General features: G+C 41.8%; 1 protein-coding gene across 3 annotated transcripts in view; it reads left to right on the plus strand.

Annotated features, from left to right (window-relative positions):
- The window catches only part of LONRF3 (LON peptidase N-terminal domain and ring finger 3), a 48,034-nt gene extending 30,018 nt beyond the window's left edge, over nt 1-18,016 (plus strand). For all 3 annotated transcript variants that reach the window (XM_006893768.1, XM_006893769.1, XM_006893770.1), the window contains 6 exons: nt 6,148-6,262; nt 8,442-8,563; nt 11,211-11,369; nt 11,924-12,086; nt 13,048-13,197; nt 17,861-18,016. In XM_006893768.1, the coding sequence (XP_006893830.1) occupies nt 6,148-6,262; nt 8,442-8,563; nt 11,211-11,369; nt 11,924-12,086; nt 13,048-13,197; nt 17,861-18,016 (865 nt within the window). The remainder of the gene's footprint in view (nt 1-6,147; nt 6,263-8,441; nt 8,564-11,210; nt 11,370-11,923; nt 12,087-13,047; nt 13,198-17,860) is intronic.
- The last annotated feature ends 256 nt before the right edge of the window (nt 18,017-18,272 follow it).

Consider the following 18,272-nt stretch of genomic DNA (forward strand, 5'->3'; position numbering starts at 1 on the left):
GATTTGATTCTTAGAAGGTCCCATTCATCTATTTTATCCTCTCCTGGCTGTAGATTTTTCAGGATGCTTGGAAGACTGTTTATGTTGTGGATTAGGGCCTCTAGAGTTTTTCCAAGCTTTTCCCGAATGAAATGTATAGTCCTTGGTTTTAGTCCTAGGTCCATGATCCATTTTGAGTTGGTTTTTGTGTATGGAGTGAGGTATGGATCTTGCTTGAGTTTTCTACAGGTAGTTTTCCAATTTTGCCAGCACTATTTGTTTAAAAGGTTGTCGTTTCCCCACTTAACTGATTTCATCTGTTTTTCAAAAATCAATTGACCATAGGTAGACGGACTGATTTCTTGATTTTCTATTCTATTCAGTTGATCTATGTGTCTGTCATTATACTAGTACCATGCTGTCTTGACCACCACAGCAGTATAGAAGGATTTGAAATCAGGGAGTGAGATAGATGCCTCCTACCTTATTTATCTTTTTAAGGGGTGCTTTGCTTATTCAGAGCCTCTTTCCATTTCAAGTGAAATTGGAAATTCCCTTTTCCACATCCATTTTTATGACCCATATGAAGTTGATTTTTGTGTATGGTATGAGAGAGAATGCAATGTCATTTTTTCCCCTCTGTGAATATCCAACTACAGATATACCTAGGAGAGGCTGTGAGTTTAGTTCCAGTCTACCACCATCAAGCTATTATTACAATCAACCAATCAATCATACATGGTTTTTAAAAAAATTTCCCAATGTAGTTAAAAGCTAAATTTATACTATATTGTAGTCAGGGAACTCTGGTGACATAGTCTGTAGGGAGTTGCAGCGCTAACCTAAAAGTGGCCAGTTTGAAACCACCAGCATCTTCCAGGGAGAAAGATGGGCATTCTGCTCCTGTGCAGTTCACAGCTTTCAAAAACCCACTGGAGGGTCAGCTATGAGTTAGCTCTAACTCATTGGCAAATGAGTTAATGTGTGTAGTAGCATTATGAAAAGTTTGAAATCTTATACAACTTGCCAAGATGTGACGCAGACACATAAAATGAACACATACTGCTGTGGAAAGGGCACCAATAGACCTGCTGAAGGTTGAGTTTCCCCATATCATCAGCTTGTTTTTAAAAGATGCAGTGTGTAGGAAGTACAGTAAAAAACTATGTCTGTGTCCTAACAACATTATTGGAACAATTATCCTTTCCCTCACTGTTTTGAAGTGGCCACTTGTGTCATAAAGCAAGAATCTGTGTCTGGGTTGATTTCTAGGCTTTCCTAGTCTTGGAGAAGATAACAGCCAGAGTACTTCTTGGAGGCAACTGTGATAACGCTTCATCTCACATACTTTGGACATATTTCAAGGAGAGGCTATTCTTTGAAGAGGGACATCTTAAAAAAAATAGAGGGATGGTGAAGGAGAGGAAGACTTTCGACCAAGTGGATTAACACAGTGACTGCAGCAATGGGCTCATGTGTGTCAGGAAGTGTGAGGATGGAGCAAGATAAGAACATGGATCAGATCTGTTGTTCATAGGGTTGCTCTCAGTCATACTTGACTCCAGGGCACCTAACAACAACAGTTATCTGTCTTTACACAAGTTTTATACTTGTTTTAATTACTACTTTTCCCATAATCAGTTCTGATGTCTGATAGAGCAGGTCCTTCCACACTGTTGCTCTTTGTAAGTGTCTTGGCTGTTCTTGGCTGTTTATTTTTCCATGTAAAGTTTGGAATCAACTTATCAATTTTCCCAGAAACAAAGAAAGGAAATAGCTGGTTAGGATATTCTCTTGGGACTTCTTTAGGTCTTTTTCAGTGAGGTGTTTATAATGGTTTCTTGTTTAACTATTGTTCTTGCTCTGTGTTTCGAGGCACAATAATAGAAGTCTTGCACAACTTTTGTTACTTTTCTTCCTGGATGCTTGATTGTTTAAAGCAACTCTCAATATCATCTTGAAAATTTTGTGGTCTCTAAAGTTTATTGCTGTTGTGTAGAATTACAGTCGTGTATGTTTATTTATTTATCTAGCAACGTTGCTAATTTTATTTGTTATTGTTCATTCTAAGCAAAATAGTTCTGTGGATTGTTTTAGATTTTCTAATTATCCTTTGTGAAAAATGCCAGATTTTTGGTTTCTTTCCAGTTTTCATACTACGAGGTTTTTCTTCTTGCCTGAGCATGCTGGTTAGACCCCCCCAATTTTCCTGGAAAATTATTATTACTTTTTGGGAATGTAATAATGAAAGTGTTTTAATTTTGTTTGAATAGTAGAACTGCTTTTAAAACAGGCATAAAATTGTTTTCATAGCAAATATATTTATTTCGACTTACAAATATTTAGTAGTAAGACACTGGGAAAGGTTGAGGGTCAGAAAAAGAGAGGAAGCTCCCCAATAAGGTGGATTGACAGTGACTATAACAATGGGCTCAATCATATCATGATGCAGGGTAGTGCAAGTTTCAAATCTTTGGGTCTGGTTTTCTTAGAGTTGATACGAGACACAGTTGACTTGATGACACCTAACAACAACAACAATAGTAGTAAAACAAGAGGCCTCATGGCCCTGGTAGGTAAGGAACAAATTTCCATTCTCAGTAGAGATTTACTCAATAGCATCTAATAGCAACAGATATCTATTGCTATATAACAAATTAATAAAAAATTTAATTATTTAAATATCATCAAGAATGTCAGGTTCACCTCTACAAGCTTCTCTTTTGCATAGATTTTTTTCCTTTTTTAAATTTTCATTCATTCATTATTGCACTTTGCTCCCTGCCAACCCCTTCCCCCCAGTTCGCTCTTCTCTTTGAAAAGTAAAATAAAAACTCTTTCATTGTTATACAGTCCTTCACCCCAAATCCACTCCACTATGCAGCCTTTGCTCTGGACTCTCGTCATGACAAAAATACCTAATCACATATCCCTTTTCAAAAGTTCTCTCCCTCATCTGTTTCAATGTAGTATACATAATTTATCCCATCTTTCTCAGTCTCTTTTCAACCCCAATGTCAGTCCTGTTTTACAATAGTGGCACTATGCAGTATTTGTCCTTCTGTGACTGAGATATTTCACTCAGTATAATGTCCTCCAGGGTCGCCCATTTTGTATAATATTGCATGAGTTCCTTGTTTTTCAATACAGTGTAGTATTCCATTGTGTGAATATACTACAGCTTCTCTATCCATTCATTTGTTGATGGGCACTTAGGTTGTTTCCAACTCCTTGCTAAAACAGGCAAAAATTTTTAAAGCACAAGGTCAAACCATCATTGGCTTGTTAAAAGGATAAAATTTCTGCTCCTTTCTTTGAATTTTTGTTGGCATATACCATTAACTAGGAACCAACCCATAGCTGACCCTCTAGCAGGTTTTTAGAGGCTGTAAATGACACAAGAGGCGACTGCCCATCTTTATCCCATGAAGGAACTGATGAATTCAAATCCTATGCCTTTGCATTGGTGGCACAGCTCCTTACCACTAGGCCACCAGAGCTCCACTTCTCTGGAAATACTGAATCACAAACTTCAAACAGTGGAGCCTGATGATTACGTATGTAGATGTGTGTGCATGTGTGTGTGTGCTCACCATACACCTTGGAATCTCCACAGGTGTTGAATTTTTTAAATTTTATATTCATTTGTTTACAAAGTTCATATACATAATATCTTCATCCATATTGTGTTTTATACAATCATTTTCATGCATTATGTATTATCAAATTAATCACCATTGGACCTTGCCCATTATTACCCTGTTTTTTCAGAACCTCACTGCGTCCTTCCCATTTCCTTCACCCCTCTTCCCACCCACCAAATTGTGCAAACCTGAGGTTTTGCCCCACCCATCCTCACCCGTCTGCTCCCACTCATTCCCCCCTTGAGTACCTATACATGTTTTACTAGTTATGCTTTTATTTTTACAGTAATGGTCTTAAGTAGTGTATGTCCTTATGAGACTGAGTTAGTTCACTCATCATAATGCTCTCCAGTCTCTCCCAAGTTAGATAGTATTTTTTTTAAGTCATTGCTCCTGAGTGCTGCGTCGTATTTCATTGTCCACAGGTGATTCTGAGAATTAGATTTGGAAGCCAATTCAGAAGGTTGGTGTATAGTGGGATCCTGACCACACATTCAAATCACCAGAAGGGCCTTAAAAAAAAAACCTAAATATCCTGCTGCTTGGATCTTAACCCAGACCAGTGAGCCTGAATCTCTAGTTGTGGCTCTGGCCAGGTGCTGATTGTGGAACAGACCACCAACTACTCATATGCAAGTTCAAGCCCCACTTTTATAATTTTCAGCTACTCTCACCTACTGGTCTTGCTGCTAGCAAGCTTTTCTTTAAGCAATGTAACTCCACAAATCTCTGAATATATGTTGTTGTGTGCTGTCAAGTCAGAATAGACCCTCCAGCAGGTTTTCAGAGGCTGTAAACAGCATGGGAGGAGAGTGCCCGTCTTTTTCACAGCAGCTGGTGGAGTCAAACCACCTGCCTTTGGGTTGGCAATGCAGCTCCTTACCCACTAAGCCACCAGAGCTCCCTCTGAATGTATTGGGTTTTTTTTTTTATGTACATCGAGTCAGAATTGACTCATAGCTGACCCTCTAGTGGGTTTTCAGAGGCAGGAAATTGCATGGGAGGAGATTGCCCATCCTCCTATGGAGCAGCTGGTAGATTTGAAATGCATACCTTTGAGGTGGCAATACAGCTCCTTACCACTAAGCCACTACAGTATCCTTCTGAATGTATAAAATAGCTTTTTAAAAGAATCTCCAGGTTGCTTTTAAAATATCCAGTTCCCTCAAAGCAATATAGTCTTTAGTATATGTGTGTGTGTGTGTGTGTGTGTGTGTGAGAGAGAGAGAGAGAGAGAGAGAGAGAGAGAGAGAGAGGAGAGTTTCAGGAGCACATTAAAGATATTACTCTTTTGTCTCTAGGAAAATTATCCATCCATGTGAAAGAACGTTTGTATTTGTTATAAGTGCAAGTTTGCACCCTATGTGTTTCTTATAGGTGCAAATTAGAGATTCTTTAGGTAGTAAATGTTGCTTAGGTAAATTAAAGCTAGTAAATAAATCTCCCTGTGTTAATATGTGAAGTGCTTCAATGAGTGAGTATGTGTGTGTATATGTGTGTGTGTGTGTGTGTGTGTGAGAGAGAGAGAGAGAGAGAGAGAGAGAAAGAGAGAGAGAGAGAGTGTTTGTGTGAGAGTATGTGTTTGTGTGTATATGTGCTTTGAACCAGTTCTTTCAAGTTTGTTGTTATGTGTTGTTGACTTGCCTGTGATTCATAATAGCCAAAGAAGTGAAATCAGAATAGATCCTGATTTTTAAATTTGAGGCTCTGGAATGATAGCCAAGATGGAAAAAATTGCAGGTTGAAGCACTGCTAGAAAACAAAGGGGGGAGGAGAAAGGAAACAAAGGGCATCATATACATTATATAACAACCATATTTCTTGCCTTTTGTATTTTGAACAGAGTTGGAAGCAGTGGTGCCTTGCTCAAAGATTGAAGCCTAATATGGCCACTTTGAATGTGTGCTGCTCTCTACAGTCTTACCAGTAATCCAGTCTCCCACATCAGGCTTCTGAAGGGATTCACTAAGCCTCTTCTGAATCTCCCACTCAAGAACTTTGACCCATTGTTTGACTCTGGTTCTGGTGCTATGTGATCCAAATTTTAAAACTTTTGTTCTGATCTCGCTGCACCAACCATGACTGAACCAGTGTTTGAAGTGCTGGTTTATGTGTGTATTTACATATACTCAGATGAGCAGGTTGTTTACATATTTGTAGGATGGAGTCTTTGCAGACATATTGGAAATATGTTGATTTCTTTTTTCTTATTCTTTTTTTTTCAGGTCAGACAGTGGTGGAGGGGGGGCGGGGGGAACACTTTGGATGTTCCAAAAGAGTTTGACTAAAATTAGTGTTACAAAAGCCATTTAACTACACCCTCAGCATTAGTAAATGTATTATTTTAAATCCAGCTCAGAAAGAAAAGGCAAATGCTTTCCTGAAGTATAAGAACAACAGTAATAACAAGAAAAGAGACACACAACCCGTTTCCAAACAATGCTGCCAGAACTTAACACGGAGTAGCTGTTTCTTCTTTTTTGTCTTATTGCCATATTCTTCCCTTTTGATTCCTAAATTTCAGATTGTTCTATGAGCCAGTTACAACACCTTGTGGACACACCTTTTGCTTAAAATGCCTTGAGAGATGCCTTGATCACAACTCAAAGTGTCCATTGTGCAAAGATGGCCTTTTACAGGTAAAACAGTATTTCCTTCTTGACTGAGTTCATTCATTTGGAATTAGCTATTAAGGATGTTGCTTTGGTTGCATGCTGTCAATTACTAACTACCTGATAGCTCCCTCTCCAGTAAGTTTTCAGAAGCTGCAAGTTGCACAGAAAGAGACTGCCCGTCTTTCTCCCCGAGAGCAACTGATGGATTCAAGCCACCTGCTTGTGGGTTGGCAGTGGAACTCCTTATCACTGGGTCACCTACTAAGATTCGACATGAGAATAAACTGGGGAATCTAGTTTAAAATGCCCATTCTGATTCTGTATACCTGGGGTGGGAGTGCAAAATTCTCAGCAGAGGGTCACGCCTAAACTCAGGTTGGAAACAAAGTGGTAGCTAGTCAGAGGATTTAGGAGCACAGCTCCCTAAACACTAGGCCATGAGAGCTCCCTTTGCACAGTGCGTTCAGAGAAGCAGAAAGAAGGAAAATCAAGCCATATGTTCATCACCTAGAGAAAAACTATTAACATTTTAGCATACGCCTTTCCACCTTTCCTAGGTTTGAGAAACCTGGGAACATGGTGAAAGCACTCAGCTGTTAACCAAAAGGTTGGCAGTTCAAACGCACCAGCCACTATGGGGAGAGAAAGCTCCTGTAGGGCAGCTCTGTGAATTGAATTGAAGGCTATGGGTTTGGTTGGGTTGGGTTGGGTTGGGTTTGGTTGTATCCCACTAAGTAGGAGCCCTCATGGCACAATGGTTAAAATGCTTGGCTGCTCACCAGAAGGTCTTGGTTTGAACTCATCAGTTTCCAGGGGGAAAGATGTGGCAGTCTGATTCCATAAAGACTTTATTCAAATTCTAACTCATGGCAGAGGCTGTAAATGGCAATGGGAGGAGCCTGCCCATCTCTCCCCAGGAGTACTGGTGGATCCAAACCACTGGAAATGTACAGCCTTTGGGTTAGCAGTTCTGTGGACTGTGCCCCCAGGGCTCACTCTGTTAAGACTTAGCAACCTTGGAAACCCCTTGGGGAAGTTCTACCCTGTCCTATAGGTTCACCGAGTTGAAATAAACTCAACAGCAGTTTTGGTTCCTTGGTTTTTCTGTTGAGAGATCTGTTGCCCCCTCCCTTTCTCAGACTGGCTACCCCCTGAATCAGTTTCCCTCCAATGACTAGGACAGTGGTCAAAGCAGGTGCTTCTTCCTTCCAAGTATGGTAGTGACTGTTAAAGCATCTTGATGGTAGACGGTGTGGACTCCTGTCCTCTGACTTAAAGATAGGCTTGTCTGTTTCTGTACACACAGGGCCACACAGCATTTGACAGAGAGAGAGAAAAAATCTTATTCCAGTCACGTTCATTGCAGAATAGGCAGACACAGCCCATATTGGGAATGGAAAAATATTAGCTGAAGCTAAGCAGATTTCTACTCAGGAGCTCCCCCTGCTGAGTCTGTAGAGACCATCTTCATTGTGAGCGATTGACCTCTGTTTCTTAAACTCACTCCCCCAGTCTAGTGGTCCACACTGTTAAATACCCACAATTTACAGATTCCTGTATACACAGGGTTTATATATCATTTCAGTGATAACTATAAGGTGTATTTAAGAAGCAAGTAGATACAAACAAGCAATGAAGACCACCCCTTTTTAAGCTGTTTGTTTGCTTTCTTTGTTTTAACTAAAGACAGAGAACAAAACATGTATCCAAAAGCTAAGCATTGGGAATAGGGTGACGGTAGGGGCAGGGCAGGAAAGGAGCAGTGATCAAAATTGCTTTCTAGTTCCCTGAACCTGGTAATCACTGACTTCTAGTATATCTCAGAGACCATTTCTCTTAACCAATAAACACTAACCAGAAAGAAGAAAAAGATAGTATTTACTTACTGGACAATAATCTGATGATTGCACTATTTCACTATTTCAAGATGGCTATTAGATTCTTAAACCATCAATGCCTCTTCCCTTCTTGTTAAACTGTTTCTTTCCAATTCTTAAAGAAAGTCATTGCAAGAGGTGTTTGTTGTTTTTTTTTTTTAAAAATAAGCCTGAACTCAAACATTCAGAGAATACACACATTCTTACAGCAGCTGATAATTTCAGTCCAAGTTACTCGAAAAGACCATTTGATTTTTCTGATTCTATCAGAAGTGATTTGTTTTTCCAGTGGCTGAATAATAACCAAATGCCTGTTCTTCGTACAGTGCATGTCACCAAGAAAATACAACAAGACTATAATCATGGAAGAGCTTATCGCTAAATTCCTTCCAGAAGAACTCCGTGAACGAAAGAGGCTTTATGAAGAAGAAATGGAAGAACTTTCTAGGTATGTTTATATGAATAGACATATGTATGTATATATGTGTGGTTTTAGTTTTAGTTTCACTCATACCAGTTCATGAAAGCTGGATGAATGTATGTACTTCTCCCACCCCTTTCCTTATTCAGTGATGCCATGTTAATAGCGTGAAATTGACCATGTTTTGGCTATGTACACCGTAGAAATTAACAAATGCTACAAACATTTAGAAGTGCTACAGGGCTTATTTCTCTCAAAGAGTTAGTTGTTAAAAACTTATCACCATACCACTGAAGAAGCCTAAGTTGGATCACTGGCCAGCACCCAGATTGGCACTAATAACAGCGTGTCACTGGCTGCAATAAATTGGACAAAAATTTAATCAGGGAAACCCAAGCTTCAGATGTATGCAGGGATGGTCTTCAAATAGATGGGGTTAAAAACAGTTAAAAAATCTCTGATATCAATCACAACAACAAATCATGGCCATTGAGTTGCAAATTACTCATAACTCTCCCTCCGTTGGACTTTCCAAGGCTGTAAATATCACTGGCGGGGATTGCCTATCTTTTTTTCCACATTGTCACTGGTGGATTCTAATCACCAGAGAGGTGCCACATTTAGGATAGCAGCGCAATTCCATATGGAATGTGCCACCAGTGCTCACCTGGTATCAGGCAGGCCGAGGCTTTAAGACCTGGTTTTCCCATTTACTTCATGAAACTAGGCAGGTCACTTAATTTCTCTGAGCCGCAGTTTCCATGTAAGCATAGTTGTAAGGATCACCTTATGTATTTGTTCGGGAGCCCTGGTAGCCGAGTGGGTAAGGAGCTGTATAGCCAACCCAAAGGCACATGGTTCAAATTCACCAGCAGCTCCATGGGAGAAAGATGGATAATCTCCCCCCATGCAATTTACTGCCTATGAAAACACCATGTACAAAACAACAACGATGTGGACCTGTTGGGAAGATCATCCAAGGCAGTGCACAGTAAGCCTTGCATGTGTGACATGACAGGTAGAGATATGGTGATAAATGAGTCCTCTGTGCGGCTGGAGTAGCACTCGCTCAGCTAACAAGGCAGGAGACAGCACTCTGTACCTCTCCTACTGCATCCCTTTATTTGCTTGCCCCAGCCCCAGTGGAGTGGAACTCCTCACAGGATTCTGGGGGCGAGGCGCCTGCTGGCAAAAGCTGTTCTAGTCGTGTATACACAAGCAGTAGAGAACATTCCTAAACCCTCCCAGCAGTTCAAAGACATCAGAATAAAATGTTTTCCTGAAAAGCCAGAAAATGAAGTCCTCTTGTGTTGCATGAACTTATGTTAGAACCACTTGAGGCATCTTTGCCTTTCCTTCTGATTATGTAATGAGCCTGTGTTTCTGTAAGGACTCTTCTCAATATTATTTAATGTCTTCTTAACAAGCACTAGCCTATAATCAGGGTGCTCTGGTGCTGTAGTCAGCCCACAGAGAGTTGCGTTCTGAATCCAAAGGCCATGCGTTTCTATTGGTCAAATCCACCAGTGGCTCCATGGGGGGAATATGGACCATCCATGCATGGACCATTCCATGCAGTTTACAGCATCAAATACCTAAAGGGGGTGTCATTTAAGTTGATACTCTCTGTGAAAGTAAGAGCCTGTACAAAGGTAAAACTTGCTCATAGCTGACCCTGCAGCAGGTTTGTGGAGGCAGTAAATTGCATGAGAGGGAGACTGCCCATCATTCTCTTGTGGAACTATGGAGCTTTATGAGCATGAACTCATCAATCCTCATGACAAACTTGATAGGCTTAACTGGTGGATTTGAACTTCCTGCTCTTGGATTGGCAGTGTCATGCCTTAGCCACTAGGCCACCAGAACTCCCTAGGGCTATCTACTTAAAGGAATCCTAAACTCAATCCTTTTGAGAGTTGACCAGTTGGTCTCTTAGCTATTATTGGTTTCCATTTAAAGGGTCTTGTATTAGATTTGCCAGACAAATGAGAGGACCCTGAGGGTGGAGAAATTGGCCCAGTCAGTGGCTCTCCCATGGAGGCTGTGTGTCTGAATGTCCTAAGACACTGTTGAAATGCAGATTCTTGGATATCTGTGGAATCTCATTAGTCCAGGCACCTGTACATAAGCATTTCTGGGACATACAGACATGTTTGCGCATCACTGGCCTGTGTTACTCTCACATCTTGCACCTCCTCCCCCCACCACCACCGAGCTGGCCTTCTGTGCAGATTCTGTGGGAGCTTTGAAAATTTGTGGTTCTTATGGGGACCTTGCAGAGAATTCTCCAACATCCCTTCTGAGAGCTGAGTCCCAGTCTGCCCCTTTCCATACACAAAACAACTTGGATAGATCACTTTGCGTGGAGAGCAAGAATGAAAGAGGGAGGAAAAATTTTGTGAAATGGAGATAGAGTAATTTGACATTAGAGAACAGCTTCAGCCAATTCAGAATGGATAGGAATCACATGTCAGTTTTAAAGCCCTAGTCCTTAGGCTAACCACTGAACCAGAGCAAGGAAGCTGTCCCGGGTGATCAGTTGCATGTTCATATTTCTTCTATTAGCTATCAAGACTCGATGTCTCCTTGATTCATCGCTGGGGTACCACAGGTGATGTTTGCCCAGCCTTTCTGTTTCTGCCCCACCGCTCACGTGTTTTGCTTTTCCTGACAGCTTAACTAAGAACGTGCCTATTTTTGTGTGTACCATGGCCTACCCCACCGTTCCTTGTCCCTTGCACATCTTTGAGCCTTGCTACCGTCTGATGATTCGTAGATGCATCGAGACAGGTACCAGACAGTTTGGTATGTGCCTTGGAGATCCTGTTAAAGGGTAAGTGAGGAGCTAAGCGGATAAAAGGAGGTTGGGTGAAGGGGTCAATACAATGACTGTAACCATGGGCTCCAGCAACAACCACCTTATCGGATAGGGAGGATTAGTGCTAACAAAGCTCTAAAGCACAGTCTCTGGCACATAGCATGTGCTCAATAAATGGTAGCCGTCATACATTAAAGGGGCTCTAGTGGCGCAGTTCATAGGAAGTAGTGCTACTAACCCAAAGGCGGAGCCACCCTGGAAGCTTGAATGCACCCGCGGTGTCGAGGGAGAAAGATGGACAGTCTCCTCCCAGGCAGTGTACAACTGCAGAAAGCCCACTGGAGAGTCAGCTACGACCCGACGCCTTTGTGTGGAGTTATCATACAATAAGGCTTTTTGGCTTTGTCTTTGATACAGGCATCACTGCCTGTTGTAATCATAGCTGTAGACCTTGGGACAATAGTCAGAAGTCCCTCGAGGCACATTCTAGGCTGAGGTGTGCCATTTGGCTGGGGGTAAAGCTTGGGAAGCAGAACATATCACTCAAACCACTACTCTCAAATCACTAGGTTTGCGGAGTATGGCTGCATCCTAGAGATTAGAAATGTCCAGTTCTTTTCGGATGGCCGCTCAGTGATTGACAGCATAGGCAAGAGGCGCTTCAAGGTGCTCTGCCAGGGCCATCGGGATGGTTACAACACGGCTGACATTGAATACATTGAAGACCAAAAGGTAAGCGGGCCATCGTGCCAAAATCTCAGAGCCAGGATCGCTGTGTGACTTGACATATAGATGGTTGCCCAAGACTCTCTCAGAACTGCGGGGAGCCTTGGGGTAACTCACTAAATTGTTGTGGCGACATTAAATGCTGCTGGATGGCCGTTCGATTGTAGATTGGTTGTGGGCCCCATTGTCCTGGCTCTCCTTGCTAATCTGCTGGGTTGCTTTCATGTGTAAGAAATGCTACCCTAGGCCAACCCTATGGCCCATTTAGTCCAGGGTTTAGGGCACTGCCAAGGATACCATGGAATAGATCTGTGTATTTATTTATTTATTTATGTAACATTTATTTGAAGGTACCTGAGATAGATTTATATAGGCCTGTGTTTTCAAATGTGGAGCTGGCCAAGAGCCCTTTCCTATAATACATCATCCCACAAAGTAGAAGGGCTACATGTCCAGCTAATCTTTGGTTTTGCCTGAGCTAATGAATGGAAGAAGAGGTAGATGATCCTGTGTTCGTTTCTATTTGCATTCACTGCAGAGAACAAGATTAATAAATATTTGAATAGTGAATACACATATTAAGGCTTGAAAGATAGATACACACTGGGACGCAGACACATTCATATCTTTTTTCCAAGTGAGCAATGGGGAAACAGATAAAAAATGAAAAGGGCAGAGGCATACACCAGCATCTAATATTTTATTAGCATTCCTCATTTCAGGCTAGTTGGACATCCTCGTTTTCTGTTAGGTCTTACTGTCTCAGCTGTTTGACCCAGCTGAACCTTTTCCCTTCATCCAATACTTCCTCCGGAAATACTTACTACACAGTATTAAGAGGAGAATGAATGCGGGGCCCTTCCCGTAAGGAGACAGGCTAGATACTCAGAGAGGGTCAAATGCCAAAGAGTGGTCTTGGAGCGATGGCAAAGGGGCAGATGCTTGACTTCCACGTTGATAATTCCAGGTTCAGGGAGAAGAGTATGCTGAGCTGATGACATTACATAATTGTGTGTATGAGCAGGCATCAGTGTGGTTTCATTCACTCAAATTATTCCTGAAGAATCGGATACTCCATCACTTTGGACCAATGCCAGAGAAAGATGCTGATCCCCAGGTATGTAGAAATTCCTTTTTACAAGGGATTGCTCCTCTAGATGGGAGTGTGCCTAGGGTTTGTGGATAGATAGCTGAATGCTTGCTGTCCAGTAAAGCAAAGTTAGTAGGAAAGATTAATCCCACTTGATATTATTACATATCACTGGGCAGTGGGCATTATAGGTAGGATCAAAGCAGTAGGCATTTGAATTCAAGAAGTCATGTGAGAGAACGGGAGCACAGACACCACTGATAGAAGAAATTTAAATGAGAGTTCAGGCCTGAACCTTGGTAATAGGTTAAATTTAGTGGCAAGATACATGCAAAGGCGAGAGTTTAAGAGAAGGGTTGTCATGAAAGCTGAGTCTGGACTTCCAGAAAATGTCACCATTTTCTCCCATATTGCTGCAGGGGCTAAGAGGTAGGGCCAACTACCTTATGAGGTCACATGGCTAGTGTATATGAGCAAGTGTCATTGTTATTTCATGCCTAGACACATCTATCATAGCCCTACAGGTCTAGACTCTTGTTGTTGTTAGGTACCATTGCATCTGCTACTCCTCACAATAAACTATGACTCACAGCAACCCTATGACCAACGTATCTGAATCTTGCCCTATCTTCTGCCATCTTCATCATCTCTGATATGCTCAAGTCCATTGTTACTTTATCTTGTTGAAGGTCTTCCTCTCTTTCTCTGACCCTCCACCTTCCCCAGAAAGATGCCCTTTTCTAAGGCTTGGCCTCTCCTGACAACATGTGAGATGAAGTGTCACCGTCTTGCCTCCAAGGAGTAACGTGCTTGCGCTTCCTCCAAGACACATTTGTTTGTCCTTTTGGCAATTCATGGAATATTCAGTACTCTTCGCCAACAGTACAACTCAAAGGCATCAGTTATTTTTCAGCCAGCCCTACCTATTGTCCAGCTTTCACATACATAGGAAACAACTGAAATGCCCATGGCTTGGACCAGGTGTACCTTAGTCTTTAAGCTGACATCCCTGCTCTTTAGCACTTTGAAGAGGTCCTTGATAGCAGGGTTTCCAAACTCATGTCTTTTGATCTCTTTTTTAAAGTTTTTTCTTTTAAAAAAAAATTTATTCATTGTTACACATTTTCTTCCTCTCTTCTCTCCATTTCCCCCAGCCCACTCCACAATGCCCCCACCTTGTTCCAGATTGCTGTCATGCATATAATACCTAATCATACCTCCAGACAGTTCTTTCCCTCATCTGTTCCAGTGCAGTGCTTATTATCTACCCACTCTTTTCTCATTCTCTCCCCACCACCCCATGTCTATCCTATTTTATAGCAGTGGTATTATGCAGTATATGCCTTTTTGTGACTGAAATATTTCACTCAACATGAAGTCCCTGAGGGTCAACCATGTTGTATAATGTTTCATGAGTTCAATGCTGCATAATATTCCATTGTGTCTATCCATTCATTTGTTGATGGGCACTTAGGTTGCTTCTCTCTCTTTGCTATTGTGACTAATGCAGCAATAAACATGGGTGTGCATACATCTGTTTGAATTGTGGCTCTGGTTTCTTTAGGGTATATTCCAAGTAGTAGAATTTCTAGGTCAAATGATATTTCTATTTCCAACGTTTTCATAAAATTTTCATAAAGTGTCATACCGCCAGCAGTAAATAAGATTTTCAGTCTCCCACAACCTCAGTACAATTTGTTGTTTGCTACCTTTGCTATTGGTGCTGGAGCCTTTTAATCTCTTGACTGCTTCCTCCATGGATGTTGATTGTGGATCCAAGTAAAATGAAATTGATGACAAATTAGATTTTCTTTTCAGTCTAGTTACTCAGTACAGAGAAAGTGGACTCAATCTCTAAATTCACCATTTCCTGAGTTACTCTAGAAAGCAGGTCATTAGGCTCTATTAGAACTATTTCCTGGGGAGACAGGGCCATTTTGCAGATCAAGCCACAGAGACTCTCCAGGAAAGTAGGTTAAGTTTCACCAATTTTTGCTTACCTGGTATAAAACACCAAATACTTGAAGGGAATTCTACTGCAGGGAGTACATTCTGGGACCCAGATGGAGACATCCTAATCAATCTTTCCCCACCATCCCCTTTCCCCATATTCCAAGATGGCTCTCCTACAGGATTATCACTGGAACATTCCTAATCCGTTCTTTCCCCTCAATTCCCAACTCTTTCACAATAGAGCAATTTGATCTGCTGAGAGACAAGTCCTGCTTGTCCCTCTAGCTTGGTGATCTGGTGATCCATTCCTTTCCTCAGCTTTTCCCTTAGGTCTGAAATAGAGGGTTGGGGGATGGATGAGAAAGTCTCTCAGGTCCCCTCTACTGCTTGCAGCCTCAGACTAAAAAAAGAAATTCCCACCTGTTCCCTGATGGTCTGAAGTGGCCAGCTTTCTCCAGACCAAACATATGGCTCTCTCCCCACCCCAATGCAAAGGCAGGGAGAAAAGTCAGTGCTTCCTAGTGACCCAACTTCTGGCTCTGGGCCACAGTGACTCAGGACTACAGCACAGCTCTGAGCACGCTTAATGTTCCCCTTCACCTTCTGGGAAGCATTCTCCCCGAGTCGCAGAGGATCCAGATTAACAATGATTACAGCATCTTCCAGAGGAGGAAACACAGATGCCACCGCATGAGTCATAGGGGCTCAATGACACAGAAATATGAAATCTTGAGTTTCTTTTTATTTTTTATCAAAGCTATTATTTTGTTGCTTTGGCACCAGCAGCAACAGCAACAATAACAACAAAAATGTACCATCCACTCTGTTCCAGTCAATAGCAAAGCCACAGTAATCCCACTGATAAAAATGTTCTAAGCCTGGGGAGATGATTTATTAGAAACAGCACCAAATACTGACAGCTGCTTAAATATCTTTGTTAATGATCATGTGAAGAGAAAGTTGTAGTGTTCAGAGATATTAATAGGAGGGAGACCATGGTATAAACTGCAGTAAGGGACAACAAGCATCCCAGTGGAGCTCAAAGTAAATATCTCAGTCACAAAAGGACAAATACTGCATGGAGCAACTATTGTAGAACAGGACTGACATCAGGGTTGGGGTGAGATTGAAAAAAATTGGATAAATCATGTATACTGCATTGAAACAGATGAAGGAGAGAATAGTTTAAAAGCAATATATGATTGGGTATAATGGTTATGACAAGAGTCCAGAATGAAGGTTGCATAGTGGAGTGTACTCGGGGCCAGGGAGTGGGGGATTATATACCAATGAAGGAATTTTTCTTTTGCTTTTCAAAGAGAATAGCGAGCTGGGGGAAGGGGTGGGCAGGGAGAAATATGCAACAATGAATGAATGGAAATACAAAATCTCTGTAAACGTTCATTAAAATGAACAAAATAAAATTTAAAGAAGAAAAACAGAGAAGTCTTGGATTTGGGGAGGATCAGATTAACTGATTTGGGATCAGGAAAATCTCAAATGTTGGTGGCTTGAGAAGAATATAGTCGTCTCTGTTGTTTTAAAGCCAACCTTCCAAAAACCACAGGCAGAGAGATCTGAGCAGTCATAGAGGTGAAAGAGACAGAGTAGTGGACATTTCAGCTCCTATAACATTACTCACACTGCTGGGAGGCATGGTGTGCTGCTAGGATAATTATTTGTCTGCTTTCACAAGTACCAAAATTAACAGTAGCTTAAAGGTAGATTTGTCATTGTTATTTTCATGGACAGTTGAGTCAGAACTGAGTCATAGCCGATCTTCTAGTGGGTTTTCAGAGGCTGTAAATTGCGTGGAAGGAGACTGACCATCTTTCTTCCATGGAGCATCTAGTGGATTTGAACTGTCTACCTTTGAATTGGCAACACAACTCCTTACTGCTAAGGCATGAGTGCTCCCTTAAACATGGATAGAAGACCCAGGTCCTAGAGGGCCTTGGTCATTGGCCATCAAGTTGATTCTGACTCGCAGCAACACAGTCACACTTGCCCATAGAGTTTCCTTGTATGGGAGTGCTTAACTATTGTGCTATCCAGGTTCCCTCTAGAAGGGCAAGGGAACTCTACTCCATGAGCTCATTTAAGGGCCTAGACTCCTTTCCCACAAAGCTCTTAATCAACCCTAGAAGGTTGCTCTCATCTTGATTGATGAAGACTGGCCATTACCGTGCCTATGTTCCGCTGTTGTTATGTGTCATCAAATTGGAACAGACTCATAGCTGACCCTGCAAGTGTGTTTTCAGAAGCTGTAAATCACACAGGAGGAGACTGTCCAGCTTTCTCCCAAAGAGCAGCTGGTGGGTTTGAACCACTTGCCTGTAGTTTGCAACACAGCTTCTTACCACTGGGTCACAAGAGCTCCCTAGCTGAGGGGAAAGATAAGGAAAGTGGAGAATACATGCTCGTTTCCTAGAACATCATCCAGAAGTTACACATATCATCAGCCAGAACTTTATCTTACAGCCTCATTTAACAGCAAAGGTTTCTGGGAAATAGAATCTTTATTCTGGGTGGCTGAAATAATGGGGAAACAGATATGGAGGGGGCAGTTAGCTGTGTCTGCCACAGACCAAAGCAGTTCCATCTTGGATCTTTACCTCGATGCTTTGGAAATCTGCAGACTGGTTCCTTGAGAATATCCCATCAACCCATTAGGGAACAGATTCCATGAGGCTATTTGGTGATCATTGAATAAACTCATTATATTTCTTTCTTGCAGTCTAATCCCAATGGTCCAGCCTGGTGTTGGTGGATACTAGCAGTTCTGCCACTGGAAAACCGTGCTCAGCTCCCATTCCTGGCCATGAGGTCCTTAAAGGATAGGCTGAATGGTATTCGTCGAATCCTGACCTTCATATCTCGAAATCAAAACTAGGAAGAGTGAGTGGATTGCTGAAGAGGAGCACTCACCCTCCTCTACTGTCCCACCTCCCACCCCAGGGCAGTCTTCTTGTAAATGCATATAACTGCAACAACATCTTTGCAGAAGGGAATATCAAACAAGATATTATTGTGGCGCACAGGGAGAAGCTGACTAGAAAGACCAAAAGAATGTGACCTGCGTTTGGCTCCCAATGTCTGTAGGCCACGCTGCTGTACTTGAACAGCCCTAAGTATTTATGAAGCCCAGA

This window comes from Elephantulus edwardii, unplaced genomic scaffold (assembly GCF_000299155.1).
Source record: "Elephantulus edwardii isolate Elephantulus edwardi_28Jun2011 unplaced genomic scaffold, EleEdw1.0 scaffold00131, whole genome shotgun sequence".
NCBI lineage: Eukaryota > Metazoa > Chordata > Mammalia > Macroscelidea > Macroscelididae > Elephantulus > Elephantulus edwardii.